Raw genomic sequence first — 27,274 nt, forward strand, 5'->3', positions numbered from 1 at the left:
AGTTAGCTTTTTTGTTTTTATTGTTAATGTATTATACATTACATTAACAGTAACAGTATTTTTTATTAAGTTATAGTAGTCAATCAGTGGTGTTCCAAGCGATTATGTGCTGAAACACGACAGGCAGTGCTATACGGTACTAACTTCTATTAAATGTTCGATATTTGTTTGAATTACAGGTTAGTTAGACGATCAGAAAAGTACAGGTTACTCTCATCGTTTTGTCTCAAAATTCTACTTGAATTTCTGCCTCACGAATTTCTAGAGCAAACCTAAAGTAAATCATAACTTCTAACATAACTGCTCCTTATTAAAAAAATATATACAAGATATAGTAGTCACCTATGCATAGAGTTAAAGGATGGTATGATATTGTGCAATATAGTACATCATTCTAATCTCCCGATTTTACAGTTACATATACTTATTATTAATTACTTTGGAGCAGTTGATGTGCTAATAATTTCAAACATAAACTGGGACATTTCAAGCAACAACGTAGAATCTTGGAAGACCGCAATAACAATGCTACATCCTGCTTGAAACGCCGGATTTTTACTATTTTACAGGATGCACAGGAAGGAAAATATTTGGACGTTGTTGGTTGAAATTGTGTAATGGAAATAATTCTAAATATATTGAGCAAAGTTTTCAATTCAAGTTCTCTAGAAGAATGCTACCTTCTTATGGTGTGTCCTAACTGTTAAAAAAATATCGTGAGAATTTTCGAAGATCTTATGCTTACTCGTTTTTCGGAAAAGTGACAAAGAGTTTTAACCATTGAAAAGAAAAAAAAATGAAATGATAAAATCTGTATACAAGCTGCTTAAAGAGGAACATAGATATTAAAATCTTTAACAATTAAAGGCTAAGGTGGGTATGAAATTACACTCCTGAGCTGAAGACATCGGTCATAGTTTTTGTTAGGTTTAAAACTAAAACATTTTCTCTCAGTTTGACAAAAAAGCATGCAACACCAATTAGGCTGTAAAGAGTTACTTTTAATGCCTATGCTGTAAAGTATCACTTTAACTGCCTAGGCACTAAATTTTTGTAATCACGGAAAATATTATAAATAAGCAGCAGAAAACAATTATACGAAATGGCATAATATACCCACGTTGGAGGTTGCGAAAAGAAAGTGCAGTGCGTATCACGTGCATAGAACATTGAAATACAACGCTTTTCTTACGAGTATTTCAATCAATGTAGTCAAAACGTTCGTAAATCTCAAATACTCTCACTTAAACTATCACAGTGACAATTTCAGTGAGAGTATATGATTCCGTTGGACCGACATTGTACAATCCATAATGTTCTCGTGTAATTTTCATATATAGATACTACCAGTTCAAGTGGAAATATAGAAATTATGCTAGTAAGGGAAGGACCGCATAAGGTTTAATATGCCTTAAAAAAAGGTCAACAAAATGAGTCGCGAAAATAGGGGTTGGGGTAGGCGAAGTTACTCCAGTGTCCAGATATCTCGCCGTTTCTGAATTTTTACGAATATAAGTTCTAGCGGTGGATCATTTTTTTTCATATATTTATATTGCTACATTTTGCTCTGATATTTTTTTAATTTCCACCATTGCGAAGAGAGCGAATCTATAGTAACCCGAATATCCAAGTGGAGACGTCGATCGGCCATTTCTGTTGTATTTCTTTGATAGCAGCATATTAAGCCTTGTGCAGTCTTTCTCCCATTTATACAATCCTTATGTTCCACTTGAACTGGTGATACCTGTATAGTTCTAATAATTAAAGTTTAACCTTTAGTGAAGGCTTAAACTTTAAGGACCTCACTGTAAATTCTTGCACTTGTGCGAATGTTAAGTTTTATAAGACTTGTTTCTATGGAGGTTTGTAGTTCGAATGCGGTTCTGGTTTGATAGAAAATTTGCAAGACTCTTGACGGGGGGTTTAGCATAATGTGACTCAAACTCCGAACAAGAAATAAGCGAATTTTTGCATGAAATAATTATTAAGTTCGTACCCTTTAGAACTACCATTAAAAATTGAACACTAAGAAAAAAAGGAGGAAACCAGGTTCTGAAAACTGCGCTCCTCTTTTTTTAAATCTAATTAACTAATGGTAAGTGACAACATATATCATTAGCCCCATGTCCAGGAGTGTAGGCATTCTAATTATTCTTGCATAGTTTTAATAACACAGAATTAATTTTAGCTACTTTTATTATATGTACAGGGTGTGCCACATTTTGGTTAACAGCAAATATCTCAGGCTTATTAGAAATTCTCAAAAAGGCTAAATGGAAAAGTTGTAGGAAGGTGACGGGAGGTCTAGATTGGAAATATTTTGAATTATTCTGGATTAATAACGTAAATAAAATAAATAACGCAACAACCTGTATTATTTTTGAACGACGCGATCGATAATGACATTTGAAATCTAACATTTTTCAAATTTTAACAATTTTTAATTGACAAACAGTTTGAAATAGAAGAAGACGATTTGTACTCTTTTGACCTAGTTTAGTCTTAGTAAACCTAATTTGTTTATAAAATCAATGTCGTTTTTTTTGTTAATTTGTAAATTTTTGAAAAATAAGACAATTAAGTTCAAACAGTTTTTTGCTATTCCTAATCGTTTCGTAATACCCAAAATGAGAAAAATTTTAATGTTCAAATTCATCACAAAGAATCGTCCACAGAATACAAAAACATAATGCTGTAGGTAATGTCGTCTCCGTGTTTAAAAATTTCAATTTATTCTCGTACTGATAGATTCCTACAACTATGTCATGTATGCATTGCGTCAATTTCCAAGAGCTTCTGAGGTATTTACTCTGAACAAAAATCTCTTACACCCTACTATTATATGAAGTCATTAATGTGAATGTTTTGTTCGTTTAATACATATTTTTACATATTTCGCTATGAGAGTAAGTTTCCTTAAAATTCAGAATTCTGTCCTATCTAACGTCTCTCCTTGAGCATTCTGAATTCGAATGGTTTCTTTTCACCTATTTAACAAGACTTTTTACATAATCGAGAATCCATAGTCTTTATAAATTTAAGCATTATTAGCTACTTATTGCAAAAATTAGTACAAAATTAATTTTATTGCTATATGTATAGTATATATCATACTTTAAGTTCAAACAAATTATATACTTTAGGGATGGTTCTAGAAGCCACCCCAACATATTCTATAATATGTATTTATCAGCTACAAACGTAAAATTACATGAATGTAATACCTATATTGCATTACAAGTATATTGAAACTTTACAGTGTATAGACATACATCACTTTTGGTTACATCAAACAAACTTTAAGTATGCATAAAACTCTATAACTAATTTATCCTCATTTCTCGTCGTTTTGAGGCCAAGTTCTCAAATGGGGTTTATTTTAAAAAATTAAGTGCCTGCAAAAAAATAGAACGCAAGCAATTTTGGAAGCCCGCGGTTTGAGTTTGGCAGTTTCCCATATCTTCTATATGAATCAATTCTATGTGAACATAGCTATATTACTGATAATTTTTAACTCTAGGCACATCTTCAATATTTAGTAGCACCACTTTCTGAAATATTGTTTCTTGAAAGAACATTTATATTTTAGCACTACTACGTAAACTTTTATAGGAACTTTTAACAAGGGGGAATACATTTTTCGCACAATTGCTGACTAACAGAAAAAGAAAAACATTTCACAACCATACTGGAAAACAGTCGTTTATAGTACTAACGTTCTAAATAATCATATTGTTAAATTCGATCGCTACTCTTATAGACAAAATTATAACGAGAACAAAAATTTTAAGTTTTTAAGGATGTTTTTTTGCAGACACTTGTGATCATCTATAACGTGACAACTTCGAGGAATGTATCATTTTGATAAATTTAATCATACAGGTTTATTACAGTATAACACTGCCTATGCATTGATCCTACTCTAATCTATTATATATGATTTTGGAATATTTCGTTTGAATTTGTAAAATCTTGACATGTCTAGTTACTTACTAAAGGTTCTGCCAAGACCGTCGATACACCTAATATTCGTCAAAATAAAGTAAAATGTGTAAAACATCAACGTATTATATTATGAAAGACATATTTTCCTCCTAAAAATGTAAACTCTAAATAATCATTACTCGACTTCTTATCAGTCGATGTAAAAGATATTGGTGTTCGATTACATATAGGTATCGAATTAGGTGATTTTATTGTTCTACAAATATTCTCAAAATTTATAGGTCACATAAGGTGTTATTACAATTAAAGAAGCCTTTGTGAAGGTATGCCGTTAATGCCGTGAAGTGGGAATGTCGGTAGGTACTAACAATCAAAAGCAATGAATTGGAGAGTTGGATTTTTTTTACCCTGTATACCTTTAAGCAGTATTTTTCACTGCCAGACGATACATATTATTATGAATTACAGGGTGCCTGGAAAAACGCGATTCCTACCTAAAGAAGCCTAATGCAACGCCCTTTTAGCTTTGTAAAATAAGGCAAGGCAAGGGAAAGTTCTAATTCACATTAGGTCTACCTCGCATATTTTTCAACCTGAGACACCCTGTACAACGCATCTGTATTATATTTAGGGCTTACCTTTTAGACATCGTAAGCTAAACCTATAGTCTAAACACTTTTATTTTGACAAATGTAGGTGTTTGGAATTAAGTCCTTACCGGTATTTATTGAGCTGACTACTGATTTATTTTTAAAAAAATCGTTTCTAATATTTTGCACCATTGGTAACAACTTAGTTTTAATAGTCTGATAAAGTTATATAAATATCTAGGTAGAACTAATTGCAAAAGTTGTCGGTGTTAGAAAAAGAGGGATTGATGCCGCATTTGTACAAAAATATTTAAAAGTTCATCAGGAAAATTTCTGTTTTAACTCAGGTTTAATGGCGAAATTCGACAAACGAAATAAGACTTGGGTTGAAAGTTTGGTTGGAATGATCACTTTTGGAGATATTAAATTGGAGCTCGAGCATACATGATTAAGGCACAGTTTCATATTAAAAGCTTTTTGTCGTTCTTGTTCTTTTTTCTGCTCGTTTTTGCTTCCGCACATTTTCTGTTGTCAATTTTGCCTCTACAGACTCATTAGATTTACAAGCAACAGAAAAAAGTTTCAATTTGGGGTTGCGGTATAAATTTTACATGGGACACAGTGTAGATTTCATACCCTCGTTTTTCAGGTTTAGTAGAAATAAGACGGATCTCGCTTAGTTCGAGTTTGATACTGCTCTTAAATTGAGAGAATAATATAAAAGTATAAAATGGCCTTTTGCAATTTGTCCTATACATTATCAAAAATTTTATTAGACTACAAAAATTATTGGTAGCGACAAAAGACGATATCGTTTATTATATCATTTGCACACACGTAGTTTCATTCATCGATTGTCGATATAATAAATAAAATATTGTTCTGAATTAACACGTGCGGACGATACGGATAATTTTTATTTCCAATTACAGTAATAATTAATTATTATAAACCTATTATCATTGGAATATTTGCCTCCAGTCGCAGTACACTATTTTACCGAACTATAGGCCTTTGTTGTGAATTTCGCTTATGGAAGCCACATGATTTAAGAGCCTGGATCAAAAGAATTTCCCGTTTTCTTTTCTATTTCCCACGATATATTTCTATGATCTTGTCTTGATCAACATACTCAAAGATGTGAGGCGCGTCCATCAAGATGCCCACGGTGCCAGCGGTGGTTACAATAAAAAACATGTAGAGTTGTAACCTATCTATTACCATTGCCACGTATTTCCAGTCTTCACGAGTCTGAAAAAGGAAATAGTCCAGTTTTAATTTTATGAAATTAGGTGCAAAAATATGTCTTAATTTATTTATTTTTCAAGTCACTTAAAAAGCATTAAATTAAAAGAAGCAAAATGTCTTCATAAATAAATTAACTCGGGGATATCTTTCAACCCTTATCGGGAGAGGTGCTGAATATTCTGGATTTGATTCTTTATTAACAGCCGAATTTTATAAATCTTAATGAATTTTACTAACTTGTATGTACAAATCTTCGTTGCGCAAATGTTCAGCAATGAACTCTACTGCTTCTGTAGCTTTGGAAACTTCTGGAGAAAGAAGGATGGAGTCGGAACTTTCGCTTTCTCTTCTACAGCTATCGGCGCCCACTGCCACGCCTATATCGGCATTGGTTTTTCTGTTCACTTTGCAATTTGGATGATGGTGTAGATCTGAGAGCTCCATAACTTCCACTTTGCTTTGGGACTCTACAGAACTAGAAACAATATATCGTATTAATTTAATATCTAGAGAATAGGTTCAAACTCTAAGGAATTTATGAGTCAAATCATCACAATAATTTGCTACAAGAGTGGCAAATTACTGTGATGATTGAAAAAAAGCTCGAAATACAATATACAGGGTGTTTATAGAGTATTTTTTCAAATGTTAAAGAGTGAATCTTTGACTAATTTTGAGAGAAAAAATTCACATGAATATGGGTCTGTATCTTTTTGGTCCTTGAGATACAAGGCTTAAAAAAATTGTTTGGTATTTTGATTTTATTTTGGTTCAGTAACTTGTCAATTTGATGTAATTCTGGATACTGGGATTATCGATAATAAAAACTTAAATAATTACTTAATTTTTTTATGTTATAGGGCGCCATATACAGTATTGTACTGGAATTTAAATAACTGTAAATCTTGGAATTTGTCACTAAAAGTAGCCTTTTCGGAAAAAAACGGGTTTAAAACTTAAACCTGCGTCGGAAATTTGTAAGTTGAATCACTGAGCGTTTTTGAAAAATAAGTGAAAAAATATGTTTTGGGTTAATTGTATTATCATGTGATAAATTTAGATCACTGACAAGACTAGACTAACCTACTTTTGTAAAGAAATTATTAATATTTACAATAATTGCTGAATATGACTGCAGCTTACTGCCATGCATGCATCAATTCACTTGAACACTGATTGACTGAACTCTTTCGAATACACTTAGTGTCTGATTAATGATAGCACACGATTCAAATATCCTGTTTCTTAGGTCTTGTTCATTTTGAACTAGAGTTTGGTAAAGCAGTGACCTCTATCTATGATCTATGATTATGATTTAATTTTTAAAAACTTTCAGTGATCCAACTTACAAACTTTCAACGCGGGTTTAAGTCTAAATCCGTTTTTTCCAAAACGGCTGCTTTCAGCGACAAATACTAAGCATTATGGTTATTTAAATCCAGGTACAACACTGTACGTGGCGCTCGAAACATTAACTGAAAATTTAATTAAATTTTTTTGTTTTTTTATCACCGATACTCCCAGTAACCAGAATTTCGTCAAATTAACATGTTATTGAACAAAAATATAATGAACTTACTAAATTATTTTTTAGCCCTGTACCCCAAGAACCAAAGTGATACGGATCTATGTTCATATCAACTTTCTATCTCTAATATTAGTTAAAGATTCACTCTTTAAAATTTAAACAAGTATTTAATAAACACCCCGTATGTTGATGAGATTTTTCTTCTCGTGAGAACGTTATTACCGAAGAATAAGTTAAAATTATTCCTTAACAGCTACTAAAGGGAATTAGCAGTATGGAAACTTTTCCTTGTGGGGTTTTCTGAAGCAATAGATTCTTATAATGTACTAATTTGAAGGAAACAGTTATGGAAGTAATTATGTAAAGATCAAACATGCCAAATTCCTTCTTATGGTGTCTCGGCCAAACTGCAAGTCTAGATAAAAGTATTTTTTCGATGCTTTGGGTGACTTGAAAATCGTGCATTTCGTCTGAAACTTTTCAACTGCCAAATTTACCTCTTATTGGCCATCAAAAGGGAATTTTTCCTTAAACCTCCGACTAAGAAGACGATTAAAAAATGATATAATCCCACCTAAAACTAACATTTAAGTGTTCCTTTAATTAGACTTGGGTCTTTCAACACCTGAGTTTTGCCCGAGACCATGAAACAGTCATGATATAACATGTTCCAAAATTGAATGAAAAAAGATAAGACCTTAAGAGAGTTTTTCAAATAATTTAAGTTGCTTTTCAATGTGACCTTTTTCGGGAAAAGTTTTCTAATATCACTTAACATGACTTTTGGAACGAAATTACGTTTAAAGGAAATAAACCTAGGGCAAGAGTAAATTAATTTGAGGCGGTATTTGCATACAAATTACCTTTGAGAACCCTCGATGATCCTCGATCTTGTGTTTTAAACACCCAAAGTGGGATTGGCTGATTGAATTGACATTTTTTACTTTCCCACAATGTTGGGGTATTGAATTAGGTTGGTATTAATGAATCTCCTAGATAACAACCCTCGTTGTGTAAACGAAATAATGAAATTTTGCCCATATTATCTGATTAGAGCCTTGATATAACGGAATTACTGCTGTCGTTTTCCTATCACGTAAAATATATCTAATTTCAAACGATAAGTTTCCAAGGCAACCCAAAGGTCATACAATACAACTGACAAAATTCCAGTATCATTCGAGCCTCCCATTTCTCGTTTTGTTTCTCTTTTCCAGCACATCCTTAGTTTTTTTAAAGGTATTTTCTTACTTACTTCAAATCAGGGCTTTGTTTAGATACGAAATATGGACATGGAGAAATCTAGTCTGTATTGATTAAGCATTTGAGAAATATGAGGATTGAATTCATTACGAAGCTGAAAAATGTTGGAGATGAAGTTTTCCTCGAATAAATCTTTTGGAGTTTTGCAGTGATGCGTTGAAAGGAAATCGATTTAGGGATGTATATTTTAATACCGCACTTAATTAAGTCAGTTATGTATCAAAATCTGTAATCGTCAGGAGACGTAGGTCTTATTTGCATAGATTTGCCTCAGGGGGTTAGTTGAGAGAATCAGTCATTACTCATTAAGGAAAGTTCCTAATATGTTAATCCTTCTAACAAAATGGGTTTTATTTAAATTTGAAATTACCCAAAAAGGCCGCAGGCAAAGCAATTGGGAGGCAATTTAATGCGGTAGTAAAAACGTAAAATTCCCCCAAATACTTATTATTAATAGCCAGGAGTTATGTGGATAAAATAACCGGGGATAAAAGCACGTAACCCTGTGGAAAGACAACAAATCTTGAGTAAAAAAAATTATAAAGCCCGTCTTATTAATTTGATTAAGAGTTTTGAATATTTTATATTTTTTTAGAGATTCTTTGTGTTGTCAACTTTTGTGTTATTTGGTCATTGACGTTCGTTTAGCTCAGGCCATCCCATCGTAAAACACATCGAACTACAGTTTATTAAATTACTTCCCGTTATTCCTTCATCAAGGGACTGCTATCAAATCGCCTTACGTTACCGAAAAAAGGCCCATCATCCCTAAGGGCACAAGACAGGATTTTCAAGGCGGCGAAGGAATAAGACGTTAACAAGATTTTATAGCAAAGTAGCTCAACGGCATGTGTATAAGATTGTCAGGACATGACAGTGGGTCGATAAAACTGAATATGTTCGGAATTACTAGCAAAATATGATCATTATTAGACTAACCAAAACCCTGTGAAATTATTCCTTTGATTTTGTTAAATAGGCCCTATGAAATTGGAATTGTCCAGCCTGAGTTTTTGTGTCCATAATGTATAATATCTGTAAAAGAAGGGTTTGCATGTATGGAGAATGGGTCCAAATGAGTAGAATGTTTAATCTGATGATTCTCAAGATCTATTCAAGTCAGAAACAATGAATGTAGGTTTCAGAAGCACAGAACTTCAACTTTAGTTGAAAAATTCTTGTTTTTGAAAATTAAGTAAAAGAAGTGAATTCTCAAGTGATCGGCTTAGGCTTTCACTCTATAGCAACTAAGTTTTCTGAAACATTTATTATCTTCTTTAGGGCTACACAACTTGATAATACACCGCCAGGAAACTTACCGTTAATGTCTTCTGTAGAAGGCCAATATGTCTTTCTTCTAACACAGGAGACATTAAAGAGAGAAGTAATCTTTTACTTCTTTAAAATAATTAAAAAAGCGTCCCAACTGTTTATCAAACTTCATTAGCACTAATCGCTATTTGGAAACAAACAAAAAATAAAATAGTCAACAGGCCTCCGAGTCACTTTCAATCTGTCACGACATCGCAGCGTAATTGAATTAAATTTCTTTCTCATAAAGAGGCATAAAATTTGATTTCATTTCATCGTTGCCAACCTGGATTCCTAATCTTCCCTTCATCCGTAAATTTAAAAAATGCCAAAGTAAAAAGGTTCCCAATCAGGGCTGTTAAGTCTGAGAATAAAATTACAGTCATGCACCCAGTGATAACTGAAAAATAATCGGATTAAGACACTCAATAAATCTTCTTGAGAATTAATTCGATTTCGGAAGGGTCGTTGAGGGGAAATCAATATACATAAGAATATATTTTTTATGCCCCTAGACAAAGGAACAAATAAAAATCCCCGTTTGCTCACTAAGTTCCTCAAAGCTTTTAAATGAATTAACGCCGCATTACCCAAGAACTTTTTTCATCAATATTTTGAATTATTTGGGATTTTCTTTATTTTATTTATTCTAAAGTCTTAAACCTCCGTTGAGAGTGATTTTCTGTTTTTTTTACATTCGATTTAACAGCTTACCTAATATGTTTGGGAATGTCCCCAGGAACCCCATACGGGTGTGGCGGAACGCCCATACCAGGCATCTCCATCATCCATCGTAATCTCGTTTTCCTAGGGCGCTTCATTAGCATCATCGCTGGAAGGTAGTTCAGGAACACAAATCGAATCCAGGATGGCATCCTGCAGGCCATAATATATGAAATGCCGAAATTACGAACACCGAGCGAACTTACCGATGTGTCCGAGGCCCCCTGAAGTTCCAATTTATTATAACTACAGTAACAAGTATACTAACGGTATTCATGATGAAGGTAAAAAGGAGGTACTTGGCAATGAGCGGTAATACCAACGATGTGGGTGGCAGGATTTTTGAGACCAACAGCAGGAATACAACCAGTGATAGTAAAATACTTATTCCTAATGTAACCTGAAAGATGCTTATGGTTAACTTGCGAGAAGTATATCAGGGAAGTTTCAGTTCACAGTTTCTCAACTCTTTAGTATAAAGTGCTAGACAAATCAACAATTTTTACCCCAAATTCAGATATTTTTGAGTTAAAAAAAATTGTTAAAAAGTTGACCATTCGTGTTGAAGCCGTACAGTATATTCAAACGAGGTTTGCGGCGACAACGGAGAATGTTACATACGGGGTAATTTAAAATATTTTGAATATTTGTTAGTTCTGGATTTAGGGGTATGTGAAAATCATTGCAAAGCAAATTCATGTGGGCCTTGAACCTCTAGGCACATCCCAAACTGACTATGAGTTCGCCACTGCTTAGAGTGCTGAACATGTGTTTTAATACCCAATAATCTTCCGAAGTTATTTCTCTTGTTTCTGTTCGTTTTTTTTTTCATTTTATTTATGTCTTTAATTTGACAATGGGATGCTTGATCAAATTTGTGTACAAAAAAATGGCCTTGGTAGAAGGAAGCTTTAAATAGTTAAATTTGGGACAAACATTGGAATTATCTTGTTGATTTGGTCGGCAGTTTATGCAACCCTAGTTTTCTTCATCGCTTTGAAGAAACCTTTCTGAGGACCTTCATTTACGCTCCTTTGAAATTTTTTCCAATCATATTTTCAATGTTTACAAATATTGTGCTAGGTTGAGGATGAGAAGCACTGTCTGAGTCGATATTCCTACTGCATGCAAGCAAGTATTTACCAACCTTTTCGCCTGCTTCTGCTGGCAAATAGAAAACTAGAACGCACAGAAACGAAATGAGAACCGTGGGAAGAATTAAATTCACTGTGTAAAACAAAGTCTTTCTTCGGATGATTATATAGAAGGTGATATCAGTTTCAGTGGGCTGGTCTCCTTCGTAAATGTTGAGGTAGGCGGGTACTTCGATAATGTCCCAGGTACCCGATTTCCAATAATCGGATAAGTCTACGAATTCTTTATTGTTATATAACGCTAAAGACACTTGGTCACCGTTGAATGTCCAGGAACCGAATTTCATTATACACTTTTGCTGGTCGAATGGAAAATATGTTACATCTATGGTACATGAACTCTGAAATAAATGCATGTATTTAATGAACAATAGATTTATCATCTTAGGGGGTAGAGAAGGAACCAAAGACCATTATTCTTTATTTCAATGGCTCCCTCGTTTCTACGTTTCCGAAACAAGTACGTATACGATCGTATTTCTTTTAATAAAGCTTTTGGCACCCCCATATATAAAGACATTATTTTTCATTCCTCTTGAGTAGTAGATCAGAGACGTTTTATATATTACGAGCGCTTAATAAAAGCAATAAAGTTTACTGGACTTACCTGGTAAATCGCAGGTGGTACCCATAATACTTCCCCGTTGGGATATATAAGTACGTTTGATTTATATCTGACTTCGTAATTGCCATCAGCACTGAAATAAACATTAATTAAAGTTGTTACTAATTCTTTTGTAAATATGCCAATTTAAGTTAACTTAAATCAGTTCTCATTTGAAAGGAAGCGAAAAGAAAAAAGGGAATACTCTACCTCGTCTAATATTAAAATGCGTATCATATTTCAAGATGTTGAGATGAAACAAAAATATTTTCAACGAGGAAGGAGCTTCTGTTTTCATTTATATGGAATAATCCTTAGTATTATGGTCAACTTTCGAACAATGGATTTTTATAACACGACGAAAGTCCGTGGAAGACAATGAGTTTACAACGAAGGTAAAGTTGATCATCCTCTAAATGGTGAGATTAAATCAACAAGTAAATTTGAAAAGTGATTTCGTATTAACCTCCTGCAATGAGGTCCCTAAAATCAAATTCAAAATAAACCCGAACCATTTGAATAACAAGTACCCATATTATCCCATCGATAATTAAGTATGATGGGTCAGAGATGACACATGAACCGATGTAATTTTTTTAACGACAGTCAGGATATTGTACTATTACTAGTTCAAGAAACATATCCAAAAGCACTTCCATTCTTTCATTTCCCACGGGTTGCGCGCGCAGCGGTAAGGAAATGATCTTATTCCACACGGTTTTGTACGAGTGTCTGTAGCGACGAGGCAAAACACACATATATTAAAAATATCACGACCATTTTGGTGACAGCTCTATTGAATTTTGAAGCGTTAAGGCCTTTTGTTTTTCACAAATTGCTGTCACAAACTGGCACAAAATGACAATGGATTCATAGGAATAAGTAGATTTTCATGCAAGTATAATGTGCTATTACATGTTTCTGCCATTGTGTTAGAGGTAGTACAATTCTTTCAGAGTTTTAAAAAATATATTACATTTTGCATAAAAATTTATATGAGAAGGCAGGGCGTTATTGAAGCATGAATCTTCACCGTCTTGCCTTCGGCTACATTCCTTTATTATGAACTTCCCTTTTTATAAAAATCACATCGTATCAGTTCTACGTGAGAAAAATACAACTGGAACCATTTTTAATAAATACGTTTAACATCCCGAGGGAAGATTGCCGTAAAAAATCCCAAATCACAGTTTTTTCTCGAAATATCAGGATGCTGTTTAGGAATTTAAAGAATCTTTGGGGTAGATTTTTTGCTAAGGGGTGGCAAGTTCTCAGTCACTGTTCAAAGGTTTTTTTGCGTCAAAATTCTGTCCAATACAATAACAAATCCCAAAACGAGATAAGCAATAAAAATGTAAAGCACTAAACATTTAAATTCAGGGTAACCTTCCCGAGTGATGTCAAAATATTAACATTTTAAATGTCTGCATTAATAATTTAACAGCTCGAAAGACATTTTTAGCTTCAATAGGGGAAAATTGCCAAATAAAGTGAGAGCTTTTTGTCGTATATATTTACATATACAGGGATATCATTTCAAGTCACTCACCTGATTTAGAATTTTTGCTAGTAGTAAAATAGCTGGGAGTTCAAATCAGCCATTAGATTCAATAATCTAAAGAATCTAAAATTTCAGATTCGATAGCTATGATACAATTTTTCTCCTATTGGATTTAGTTTCCTTTTTAGAATTCGCCCTCCCGATCTGATAGAATTTTATAGCATCTACTAGTCACAAGAGATATATATATGTACATATATATGGTTTTCCAACTTATTCAAAAAATCTGGTCCTGTTTTTTCTGTATAAATAATTGATAACAGAATTTCTTGATTGGCGAAAACTTATCAAGAAGTTCTAGTTACTTTATCTCTCAAATTTTCCAATATTTTATATTTTCTGTTTAACTGAGTTTAAAGCAGAAATCACCACTCGAAAGTCATCTCTGGTAAACTACTCTTTATGGTTTTATACTTAAATACCTATTTGAGAAATTATTGGGAAGACATAATACAGCACAAATTTACATAACTTCATCAAAGAAATTCTAGTAATATTTAATATAAATCTTTTTAAAATTTTGATTTTCGATTTAGCTCAAGCAGATTAAAATTGAAACAACAATTTGAGCAATTATTCAGAATATATTAGACCTTAAATGAGTCAAAATCCGTTAAGAAACTTTTATTTTTTCGACCTTATTGCTCTTGACTTTTGTCTATTCTGTCATTTAATTTTTGAAGACCAAATTATTAATTAACACTGAGGTAATACAAATAAAACATTTTCAGTCTCACCAATGGTGCACGTACTGTGTAAATATATTTCAAAAAATGTACGTCTCAATAGGGGTATAATATGGTGAATGTTATAAGTAATCGATTATTTTTGATATCAAGTTTTTCCCTTTGAAGTTCTCCCGAAAAGAATATAACTCTCCTTTTGATTGTAGTGAGAATTTGTGTATTTCAAGAGGTGCTTTTAAGACGTATGCTGAACAAAATTATCTCGATAAACTAATTTCTACATTGATTAACTGCTGGTTTTTTAAATCGAGTTTCTATTTCGAAAGCGCACATCAGAAAGAACTATCCAGTTGATTAAAGTAAGAAATTTTACATTCCTTGAGGACATTTTGAGATATAGATCCGTGCAAAAATGTGTGGATAAATGCATTTCTGCACTGAGCTACTGTGTTTTACATTTATCAATTCAAGTGTCGAAAAATTTTTGAGGAATAAAGTCACTGTGTTTCCTCAAACTTTGGAAGAGAAGTTAAATAATTTAAAATTTGTACTGCTCCACTTTATGTCAATATTATTTTATAAAACTGTAATTTGAACAAGAACCTCTTTTACGTATTTAGTGTTGAAATGAAAACGAATTATTTAAAATTTTAATCAGTAACATGCAAAAGTGAACAGCGCTTTAAGCATTGCATGCGTTGGGATGAAAGCAAAAATTCACATAAAGAATCCTTTGCTTGTATCGAGAGCTAAAATTTGTATAAATATAAAAAGCCTTAATAGCCAGTAGTGATTCAAGGGAATACTTTGAAAACGGCAATTTGGCGAATTGGACTATTTTTCTAACATAAAATATTCACGTATATAAAATCCGAAAAAGTATTTTTCAGTAGAGCGAATTTGCCAAACAGATATTTCATTTAAAAAAATTATATAAAACAAAACAAAGTTGATCTTAAATTAGTTGAAATAAAAGTAAGTTTCTTACAAATTTGTGGAACAAGGGAGCTTAATGATCCTCTTCGGCTTCATAAAATAAATCACTATTACCGGAAAATATTCCTTTTTTTTAAATGTTTTTACACCCAACGTAGGGCAATAAATAAATAAGAAGGTCAAGCCAACGATGCAAATTGCCTGAGTTTGAAACTGGAGTAACAAAAAGAACATTGAATATTTAATCAATCACTACTTGGCAGTATTTTAGCTCGATATACTTACTTATTAAATAAAACTATATCAGGTTTCCACACTTTGTCTGGAGGTAACCTGAGGACAGCAATTCCACCATAGTCAGCTTCATCCCATTGTAACTGATAATCGTTCCATACCTGGAAATATCAAAATCTTGAGGTTTGTGTCTAAAGACATTAATTTATCGAACTTACCAGCCTAAGCCAGACGTTTGATTTTAAAATTTGATTTTTCTCGTTCTGAAACCCAAGAAAACTTTGTATGTAACATCGGTTAGATTCATCTTCTAGAGTACCAAAAACAAAGTTTTTGCAAAGATTTAATGCGCAGTTATTACAGATTTTAGCGCATTCTACGCTCAAACGTGTCAATCAATTAAGATTCAAGAACCCTCTTATTTGCTTCAGGTATGAATAATATTAGGGAAGTCACGGAAAATGATTAAGTTTGTCTTATCTTAAGGCAATGCAAATGAATGATTAACAATGGGTTTGCTAATTTTGGGAAATAAGTAAATTCAAATTATAGCAGACCTAATAGAAACTGTGTATGTATAAAAGACGGCGAGTGTTGATTTTGTTATTAAAGACGAAAGGTAAATAATTTTGTTTCAGTTCTGTTTACTAATATTTGTTAGTTACACCTCAAAAGAGTAGGATCGTTTATTACATTAGTTAATGACTATGACCGACGCCATATTAAATTGCCCAGATGAAGAGCTGAACGGTTTCTCTTGTCCGATTGGTGGCGATACTGTTTAGTCTTCCATCTCACCCAGTAAGAAATCAAAGTATGGGTCTTATAAAAAATGCATAGTCGTCTACGTCATTTAGAGTGAGACTGCAGGGGCATTGAACGGTTCCTCTTGCCTGATTGGCAGTCAAACCATTCAGTTCTCCGTCCGACCCAAGTACATGCCCTAGATAAGGAATTAGAGCATACGCCACTATTTCGAAGTGTTGGTTATGATTCATGAGATTTGGAGAGGTTTAACTGTTACTATTTACAGAGATTTTCTGTTTTTTTTTTAAACTAAACCTGTCTTGTACAAAAGTTGATGGTTTACGATATACAGGTTGTCAGAGTTATTTTTTGTTGTATTTTTTGCGAATCATATTTTAAACCAGGTATAACGGTTACGGAGTAGAGACAATCGAATTATCCGATAATTCTAAACATATTATCAATTTTCTGTTACTAAACAAATAATTAAAATATATTAATATGCATAGATCCAGAAATGTTCCACCAATTCTATCATGAACGGCATTATGTATGGAACCAACAGAGGACTGAACGGTTTCTCTGCGCTGATTGGTTGTATATGGAACAGGTATAGCACTGAACGGTATCATAGTCAATAGAAAGAAGTCACCGTTTAGTCCTCTGACGGTCCTATTCAAAATGGCGTCTACAATAGACCTACAAAAGTAAATCTTTGGAAATTGTTATCTAAATTAATTTTCAGCAATTCGAAGGAAAATTTACTTTTTCCACCTGATGTTCCGATGAATTCTTCTAATATAAATTATTTCAAAATAAATCGATTTTCCGTGTTTAATTAAAGAAGCCTCGTTCGAAGAAATCACTTAATTTTCCCGAAACAATAGCAGCGATCTATTTTGCATGTATCCGGTTACTGAAATTTGCTGTTTTGGTTATTTGAGGTGTATAAATGAGGCAGCCAGAATTAATTGTTGTCTCTCTCGACATGGTTCACCTTAAAATCTATCATATTTCACGGACGTATTACTCTGAAGTTCGGGTCGAATTGATTCAATGCTTACAGCAGCATGAAATGCCTGACTGGAGATTGTGCAACCCCTTGCTAATTACTAACTAATAATCAATCTAATAATAACTCGGAAACTGTAATAATTAAGAGGCAAATTAAAATTCTTTGGAAGTTTTTCAGATAACTCTCCTAGCATGTTGAAACTATGCAGGACAAATATTTTGGACGCATCTGCCTAAAGGGCTTAAAGCATTCTAAAGGCTCTTTGGAAAATTAACGTGAAGTTTGTAAGATGCTTTAAGTGCTTCCAATCCAAATAATGGCCGGTAACTAGTGTAGATTTAGAGTAACTTTAAGTGGGCCTAATTTCCTACTTAAACGACCTCGAGCGGAATAATTGCTACTTTTAATCCTTTTTCTACTCATAAGAAACCAAATCCTGATTTTGCGGATAATAAGGTAATGGAGGAATATTGAATTAAACAGTGATTAATTGAAGATTAATTAGAGCCAAACGAGTACGAGTTCCTAATGTGGATATTAAAATTCATCTCAGACAAGTTTTGATGTTGAGGTCCATAAATTAAAGGATGAAGCGGTCATTTTATAAAGTTCCGTGAAACTAGGACAACAAAGATATATTTTTCCTGTTTTCGTTTGGTTGAATAGCATGCTCTCATGAAATAAAGCAGTAAAGTAAAAATTAGCACACTGACCCAGTTTCGAAATTTCGCCAGATAATAGGTTTATCAGTGAACTTCAGGGAATAACTCGCCACACAAATAAAACTGGCGGGGAGGGGGGGGAGTTGGACTCATTGTCAAACCTTTTCAGTTTAGAGGAGGGGATTGATTCCTCAGCGTTGAGGAACTTAAGATTGAAATTTAAATATTTTATTAACGGTCCTTGTTCCCAAGGAGGGAACTAGTTTACCTGGGGAATGCCCTTCACCCTTCACATTTCAAACTAATTTATGAGATTTAGCAACAGCAGGTGTTCCTACTTTTTACTGACTAACAAACAAGCTGTTCTAGAAGGCAAATTCACCGTATTTGGGCAATTACCACAGAGTATGGGCAAGAGAAACTCATCTAATTAAAATATCATATGAGTTAATTTATGTCACTTTTGAAGGCAAAGGTTAAGGTCTAATATAATTTTCGGTAGATTAGGCAAGAGACGAGAATTTACATATAAATTGCTGTTCATAATTTAACTTTGTGTTACTCAATTTTTGTTCACTCCGAATATTACCCTAGCTTCTGAGGAGCTTGAGCAAGGATTTACATACAAGATAATGATTCCCCTATGGCAATCATCAGTTTTGACAAGTTTGAAGACGCAATAAATTACATCAAAACTTACTCTAAAATATATGTGACCGGGTTTCAAAGCACTGAAACTGGATAATACTTATCTCCAACTTAAACGTCATTAGCAGCAGATTGCTTTGTTTCAAATTTGAGCACAATTCAGCTAAATCCTATATATTTCGCAAGGCGAAACAAAACCTAAGCTTAATAGTAATGTTCGCAAATAGGTTCCAAGAGCAATTATCTTTGTTTAATCTTTAGAACGGCTCTGGTTACCTAAATAGGACCAAGTTTATGACTATACAGTCTTAGATTGCTTCATTAATTTGAACCAAATTCTTCTGAAAAATCTAGTAGAACAATCCAAAGTGTTAACAAAAGTCCATAAATTTGATACCGAGTGTTTACACCAGAAATAAAGTATTTATGCCGTCATTTGGTTCTTTGGACCTATTATAACTTTTGATCAAAGAAATTTTTAATTCTATGGGCATGGCAAACAGATTTCCTTTTCTAAAGCTAGAACAGATTTGCCGGGAAATTGGGTAATGCTTTACTTTTGGCATGCCATATATGGAGGGATTGTCAAAAATCGGTAAAACATATTCCTCTTTTCCTAAAATTATTTGGACGCTCCAATGCCCACTTTCTACGCAGCTAATACAGCCCTTGGCCCGGGTGTTTCATTTCAATATTTAGTAAATTAAAAAAATCGTAGACTTAGAATACAAATGTATAATGTTATTTATTTCCTACTTACATGGCATCATTTTTGAAGATGTCCAAGTAGGCATCCATGTGGTACCCAGTTAGAAATAATAACCAGGCTTAAATAACCATCAAATGCAGAAAACTCTGAATTTAAATGACAATAACAGACGTTTCAAAACTAGTAGATTGAGATGAGAATATATGTTATTCAGCTTTAAAATCTCGGAGAATATTGGAACAATTGGTGGAACATCTTTTCGATATGCCAAATAACAATCCTGGCGAAACGGAATTCTAATGTCACTTTTAGTTTTGGAGACGGAGTGGGAGGGAAAATCGAAACTCATTTTCGCAATTTTGAAAAGTGCTCTAAAATAAAAGTGCCTAAAAGTCATTTCAAAGACTACATGGCATTTTCTGGCAATTGGATTTTTGCTATAAGGCAAATGCACTTTCCAAAATCAACATTTGATCCAAATCATTCCGTATATGTGGAAAAATCTGACAATTGCTGAAAATTTTCTAAGTTAATGAGTACTACAGAGTGGTATGTTTATGTTGCATATACCCTTACCCCAGAAACTCTAAGGAATATTTAAAATTAAAATTATTAATTTTTTAAACAAATAATCTGAGTGCACCCCTGGATCTAAAATCACACGTACCAAATTTCATTAAAAAAATTACATTGTAATAATTCTGTAGCAGAAATAAAAATCACATTTTGGGCATGAATTTATTTCGTCTGATGAAGCAAGCTATGGAATAAAACGTCAATAATTAAATTTTATTTGTAACAATATTCGATAAAATTATTATTGGAATTAAAGAAGAGAAAAGTTAATAAAATTTTTGTTGCTTCCACCATTTCGCGTTTTATTTCAAAGTACTTATCACATTTTTTTAATTTAATTTTATTATATATATTTTTTGCAAATGCTTTAGTATTTTAGGACGTAATTCTTTTCTGATTGTGGCTTTGACTTTTTTGTTCAAAGATGCCTCGAAACGAAATCGAGAAGCATCAAATCCCGTCAAAAAAGTTCCAATCTGATAGCAATCAAAATTTATGCAGACCCTGAGCTATCAGAAAAACTAGAATTCTGGAAAATTCGTTTTATTCGCCTCAATACTTGGTTATACAGAAATTTCTGAAATAGTGGAATTTTTTATGTATAATACATCTTTCCTTGAAAGGTTCGAATAACGCCATAAGAAATATTTTCGAAAATTAGAAATAAACAATATTGGAACATGTAAAATAAATGAATTTCTATCAAACCTCCTTACCGAATACGAATAAAGTTATAGTACAGAAATTCTGAAAAATGATTCTTTCTTCATATTTGTATTGGACTCTTTTGATGTACTTGTAAAAAAATTAAAGTTGCTTTTGCAATAAAAAACTAACATAACAACAATAAAATAGCATACTTTGAATATATTTTTAAGACGTTTTTAATCACTTTACATGGGATTTGTTTCTTTAAATGAGAAAACATGAGATTCAGTAGTATCGTCAAAATTTTTCGGTCAAGAACTCAACAAACCGAATTTCAATACGTCTCTGTTTTTAAATTATGCATAATTAAAATTGGAATAAAAATAATTACTTTACTGTAGAATTTTGCAAGCAGTGTATACTCAATTATGTTAAAAGTCTATAGCTTAGTCTCAATGCAAGTAATTCTCAAATGACATTGGTAACGTGCAATTAGGTAATCTAAAATCATAGACTGCAATACAAATCATGACTTGCTCGTTTCTTTTATCTTAAGAGTTTAAGCAAAATACACAGTGTCAGTTAATTTGATCGATAAATTTGCTGAAAAATATGGACACTTAAGAGACAAAAAATTTTGTTTAGTGGTTGGTACCGTCTGCGTCTTCCATGTTAACGAGTTGTTAGCGGCAAGAATGAATTTAAATTAGTTTTATCTGTTTCGATCATCCCGTTACTGGGATGTTATAAATTACTTTAGACATTGGATTTTAGGAGCGAATTAATGTAGTGCCTTCTCCAATGAAGTTTCCATTCGAAACTGGCTCATACGAAGATTGAAATTCGAACTGATGGTTAGCAGGAGATACAATTAAAATTTGTATTTTTGATTCGGCCTTTAAAAGCTCTTTCGCAAAGGGCAAATTGAAGTAAATTATTGGGATCAAAAGGAAGTACTGGGTTTCTTGCCACGTCTTTGTTGAAGTTATATTACGGGTTTAATGAAACAACCCTTTGAATTGAAGTAAATTTTGCGACAGTTCGAGAAGGGAAATTCATTTATTATTAACCCTGTTATCTCAAGGGCACATATCCTTCATTTAATTTTAAACCAGGATCTTCTTTAAGCCACTAGGAAGTAAGACTCGGGAATGAGGTATGGTGAATTTTAAAAGCCTCTTTAATATCATACGATGCTTTAAATTAAGATAATGTTCAAAAACAGTCAGATACCTTTCCAATAACACTCATTGCCCGAGGCGAGATTTTAAATACATTTTTCGATAGGGAGGGTGTTTTTTTTTACGAAATTCATGAACACAAAGACTCCTTGTATTAACAAAATTAGAGGGAGGGTGTGAAATGAGCTTTAGGCTATCATTTCGTAAAACCCATTTATTTCCCAGTAACACGATGAATTGTGTCTTTTTCAGCACCTAACACAATTTTCTAACGTTTGCGACCTATGGTTTTTGCTGGACAAAAAATCGAATGTATGAGAGAACGTGAATTTAATAATGAAAACACCACTCTCAGCCCGAATGCGGAGCAGGAAATTGTACTTAGAGACTGTGAAGTGACCGAAATAGCAAACCCTTTATATAGAGGACAGGCAACTTATTTATCGGAGAGTTAGAGTTGTTTGCGATGATATTTTGCCCCCTGAATTCGATTTATTCAATCAGAGGACTGTTTTCTTCGAACAAAGGAATATCTGATTTGCATGCACGTGCTTGAATTATGGTGATTAATGAACACAGATAAGAAAAATAGATTCCATTGCTCTGTGAGTTTAGTGGCAACAGGGAATGAACACCTAATGCAAGCGATTAAATTCAAGGCTTGGATAATATTATTCTAGAACAATATTTAGTTCGGAAGTAATTTTATTTCGTTAAATTTATATTACACTTAATGAGCGCCGAAATGCAGTTTCATGCTTTAATCGAAAAACTATCTTCATGGTAGCGGCACATTTGTACGTCCTCAAAATCGTTATAGTTAATTAAAGGGCCAAACAGAACTAATTAATATGGATTTAAAAACTATAAAGCTCATTGACTTCCACATTGGGGCAAAAACCTTTATTTGAATTCAAATTTAGGCGATCTAACTCAAAGAAAATTTAATTAAAACTTGTCTACATTATTAAGACCATTAGCATACAAAAGCTCAAAATAAGAGCCGAAAAAGTGAGTTATGGTCCGACGAGTTTCAAACTACAACGCATGTAACTAAGAAAAATGAACTTTCCCTCGCAACTTAATGTCTTGATGACTTAGTAGCGCTAACCTACCCTAAAATGCATTTTTAAAACAAAAATGGTGCAAGGTAATGTTTATTGTGGGTCGAGATAGAAGAAGCGGAGATGATTGATGATTTTATCCTATACAGCGAGAAAGCCTGAACATGGTCTATAGATGAACATTTTAACTTATACCGATTTAAACTGAAATATCAGTTAGGTTTGCTGTGTAGAATATTGAGTAAAATTAGATTCGATTTACCTTTAGATGAACTTTTTTTCGCTCAAATGTTTCTCCGAATTATTACAAAAACCACTGTCCTTCAAAAATATTTTATTTTATTTATCAACCCATAACGTTCACACAAATATTTAATTATTTCTTTATAAATCGTACTTTTGGTAGTTCGGAACTGAACATATTTGATCAGTAAAGTTTAATTCATGCCAATGGTGCTCGATTTATTGACACATGCCTTTTACGGTAAAATCGTACGTTACGTTGTTTATTAACACACAGTAGCTCTGGGTTTAATGCAGCATTCGACAAGCACGTCATGGAGGAATTGACGAACAGACACTGGGGATAACTAGAAAATAGCTAGATCTTGATTTTTTTTTTATCGCAAAATAGGCAAAGTGTGGGATTATGTAACTACTTCGTAGAATTTTCCCGAATTCGTGTTCTTGCAGTGAGAGAGCTTTTTTGTGTCAGAAAATAGAGTCCTGCTAAGTTATTACTCTCTGGTCTACATAAGTTCCCAGTTTGCTTTTAATAATTAACGTTATGTGATAATTATGTATACCGAAATTCATTAACGTAGAACCATTTTAGCTACTAGGAACTCCATGATTCGTCTTTGTTGCAGCATCTATCAAATGGCCATTCTCAGGTCTAGGAATAGAACTCCTCCACTAGAGTGTTTTATAACCAATCAACTCAAACATCATTAGCACTATTATTTGCATTAGAGTAGGTTCATTTTGGTAACAAGATTTTTTTATAGTACCTATCAAAATTTTAGATATCTTACATTGCTCATGTTAGAATATTGAGTCCTCTTGGTCTAACGTCACACAACCAACTTCCCAATTTTCAGACCTGATCACAAATATTAATGGATTATCTATCTTCAATTTTGGATATTTTTCGTGATACTCTCCTTATGCACACGAATTTCGATAATGATTCCAAAACGTATTATATTGAAAGCATACTCGTTCACCTGCCTTTAACATGAATATGCAGCTTTTCCATTTTTGCCCAATATTGTCTGGTGTAAATTAAAGTATTACCAGATAGAATTATTCTCGAAAAAAAATAGAATAAGGCATGTGCTATTGGGCATCTTCCAACTCAACTTTCTTAAAGGTGCGCTTAAAAATCTTTCACTTTTTGCAATAGTACCTCGTTTCCCAGTTATTTCTAATATTGAGTGTTATACATCACATTGCTCTCTTGCAAAAGCATTCAGACCATTTTCCAAAGCACATTCAACCCAGCCCATGACAATAGAACTTATTTGAAGAGAGGTATTAAATTTTTTCACTTCTGCCGTTATTAACTGGTTTGAATGGCCAGTTTTACACTATTGTAAAACATATTCAATAGTAATGCTACTGTAAATATTCCATATTGGAGAAGGGAAGGATTAATTTTACTAATTAAAAAGTTAAAACTCTTTAAACCGGAAATACAATATAGAGGAAATCTTATATTTAAAACAATAAGGAAATTTCCCAAGGATATGTATTCACATAATTAGTAAAAGTAGTTTAAAAAAAATAAAGTAAAAAAAAAAAATTCGTAAATAAAATTAACTTGATTTTATCCGAATTTGAGATTACACTAACATGAATAATGTAAAAGCATTTAAGGATGCCTTTGGAATGTACCAATTAAAACTAATAAAAGATGTCATTTATTAACAGACTGATACCTACTAACTTGAGTCAAGTGATAATGATTTTGGCTAGGATAAAAAATCATAAAAATGCTTATCTAATTCTAATATCTAATTTGCCTAATAGGAAGTTTTTTCTAACCAAGATTGCTTTACGAGAATTTACTATAAAACAAAAAAAGTTTTTAGCCCTAAAAATACCCCAAAGTTGCATGTGCCTCTCCAATTTTACCATATTCCTATATTATTCGTTATCTTTTCGATAAATAATTGTTAGTTTAACTTTTTAATTTCGTTCTTTAAATACATATTAACGGCTTTCGATCTCAGATTTATATATGTTTTTAGTTATTTTAATTAGATTATTCATGAATTTGATACACTTCATCTCAGGTTTTAATAAGTCTAAAAGTGATTTGAAGATTTGCTTTTTGCGTGTTAAGTGTTTGCTTGATTTAATTTTACCAACTGCCCTCTTTTACCCTGCTTTTAACTAAACATTTCTTCTAACGATTTAAAAAATCCTTGATATAGGGGCTGCTGATGTGAATTCAAGTAAATTCTATTTTATGATCATAAGAAAACTCGTTTGGTATTTTCTGTTGTCTGACAAATAATACAGATATTTGAGACTTTTCGGAACTGCAAATTCCCAGAAGACAGTTGAGAATTTCGGAATTGCAAATTTTAATCCACTCACTATTCAGTTCTCATCACAGTCGTGGATTGGGTTTAAAGTAGCTGCCCAACTCAATGAAAGCAGTTTTTTCCAGAAAGCAGTCTTAAGTGCTTTTATAGGAATGCTGTCTATATAAAAGTTGGTTCTAGGTTTTAAAAACGCACCTATTTGACGCGATAAAATGGGATTGTTGATAAAAATCTGAATCAGGTCAATAAAGGTTGTGGAAAATACACCATCGTTGAAATACTTTAAAACCGCGACTTTTTAATTGTGAGGTAAAGTTGTTGTATCTAGGAGAAACTCTCGTTATGGGCTAATCTATCAAAAATATGATGTCTTCAAGACATGCAAAAATCCGATAGGGAGGATAAAACTAATGTTAAAAATAGGTAGAGGGATCCCATAAACCATCTCTGACAAAATGTACATATATAGTTACAGGCAAATTTAACGTAAAAGAATTTCTATATTTGCTTGAAATAAATCAATCAAAATGCGATTTAAAAAAGGTCCTTGCTACTGGCCTACTAACAGCCACTGAAACCACTCAATTATGTTTTTGATTAGAAAAGCTGTTGCGTATCGGAAAATCGATTTGGATAACTCATCACCAAAGGTACATTAATCTCGTTTCGAAAACGCAATCTGTTAAAACAATTATTCTAAACATTGCTTCCATTCGACTAATCTAACAGAACCTAAAACAAACCATAACTTAAACCTCATGGTTCAATATTAAAAAATCTAAAAGCTTTCAACTGATCATAAATAATGTCTCTCCCTATTTGGCTTTACATAAAGCAGGAAAGCCGTTAAGTTAGCACAACTACCAGAATATCAATTTGGGGTGACACAAACACACCCTTTTTGGTTTATAGGTTAACTCTGGCTGTGCCTTATTGCCTTCTAGACGCAATGCATTTACATATTCTAAATTCTAGAGAATCCATCTAAAGTTTATGTGTTTTATTTATTTAATAGTTTAGGAAATGTCTAATGAATCGATGCTGGGACTTGTACATATCGAATAAAAAAAGGGTACTCACAACATTGATGAGTTGAACGAAAGCCAAACCAAATCTAACGTCCAACTTTTCAGTCATATTCTGAACGGGGCGTATCAATTTGTTATATCCTCGGAAAAGGTCTCTGACAAGTCGTTCTTCATCCTCAGAACAGTTGACTGGAAAAGAGATATATAAATGTGTTGAATAAGGAATTGCATAGTCTTTGTTTCTGGGGAGGGGCTTTGTTTACATCGTAAAGGTTAGTAGAAAAATTTCCAGTGGGTGTGCCGGCAATAAATTGCATGCTTACCTAAATGAGCAACGTGAAGGAAAAGTAGCACCCAAGGAAACACCAAACGTTTTATTGTTGTCCACATGACTGTTTCTCGTGCGAGGGTATGAAAAGTATTCTAAATATCATCGATATAAAATGCGGCCGTTTTTGGCTTCTTCCATTGTAATGTAGAAGAAAGCCAAAAGACTAAATTTACGTGAAAATAAGCGAAAAATCACGCCTCTCACTCACGAAAAAAATTTCACTCTTGTGTTGTTCAGACATGTTTACTCGGACTAAACATCGTCGCAACTCAGGACCGTAGTAACAAACAGCGAGCCTAAACACGCCACACCAAATTCCTGGAGTGTTCG

General features: G+C 32.9%; 1 protein-coding gene across 1 annotated transcript; it reads right to left on the minus strand.

Annotated features, from left to right (window-relative positions):
- Window positions 1–6: 6 nt before the first annotated feature.
- On the minus strand, window positions 7–27,274 carry nAChRbeta1 (nicotinic acetylcholine receptor beta1). Its single transcript, XM_066301813.1, has 10 exons — window positions 26,937–27,274; window positions 26,666–26,802; window positions 16,002–16,046; window positions 15,835–15,944; window positions 12,370–12,460; window positions 11,756–12,103; window positions 10,815–11,008; window positions 10,600–10,761; window positions 6,021–6,258; window positions 7–5,786 (listed from the first exon to the last, which is right to left on the minus strand). Exons 1-10 carry the CDS (start codon window positions 27,001–27,003, stop codon window positions 5,622–5,624), a joined length of 1,557 nt encoding a protein of 518 aa, XP_066157910.1. The 5' UTR covers window positions 27,004–27,274; the 3' UTR covers window positions 7–5,621.

Source organism: Euwallacea fornicatus, chromosome 3 (assembly GCF_040115645.1).
Source record: "Euwallacea fornicatus isolate EFF26 chromosome 3, ASM4011564v1, whole genome shotgun sequence".
In the NCBI taxonomy this organism is placed as follows: Eukaryota; Metazoa; Arthropoda; class Insecta; order Coleoptera; family Curculionidae; genus Euwallacea; species Euwallacea fornicatus.

Excerpts from the sequence above, each read along its gene's own strand:
- nAChRbeta1 (XM_066301813.1), bottom strand. The coding sequence starts at position 27,003 with ATGTGGACAACAATAAAACGTTTGGTGTTTCCTTGGGTGCTACTTTTC. Across the intron at positions 11,009-11,755 it reads CAGCAGAAGCAGGCGAAAAG|GTTACATTAGGAATAAGTAT; the intron begins GTTGGTAAATAC and ends AGCATCTTTCAG. Across the intron at positions 6,259-10,599 it reads GACATTCCCAAACATATTAG|TTCTGTAGAGTCCCAAAGCA; the intron begins GTAAGCTGTTAA and ends TATTGTTTCTAG.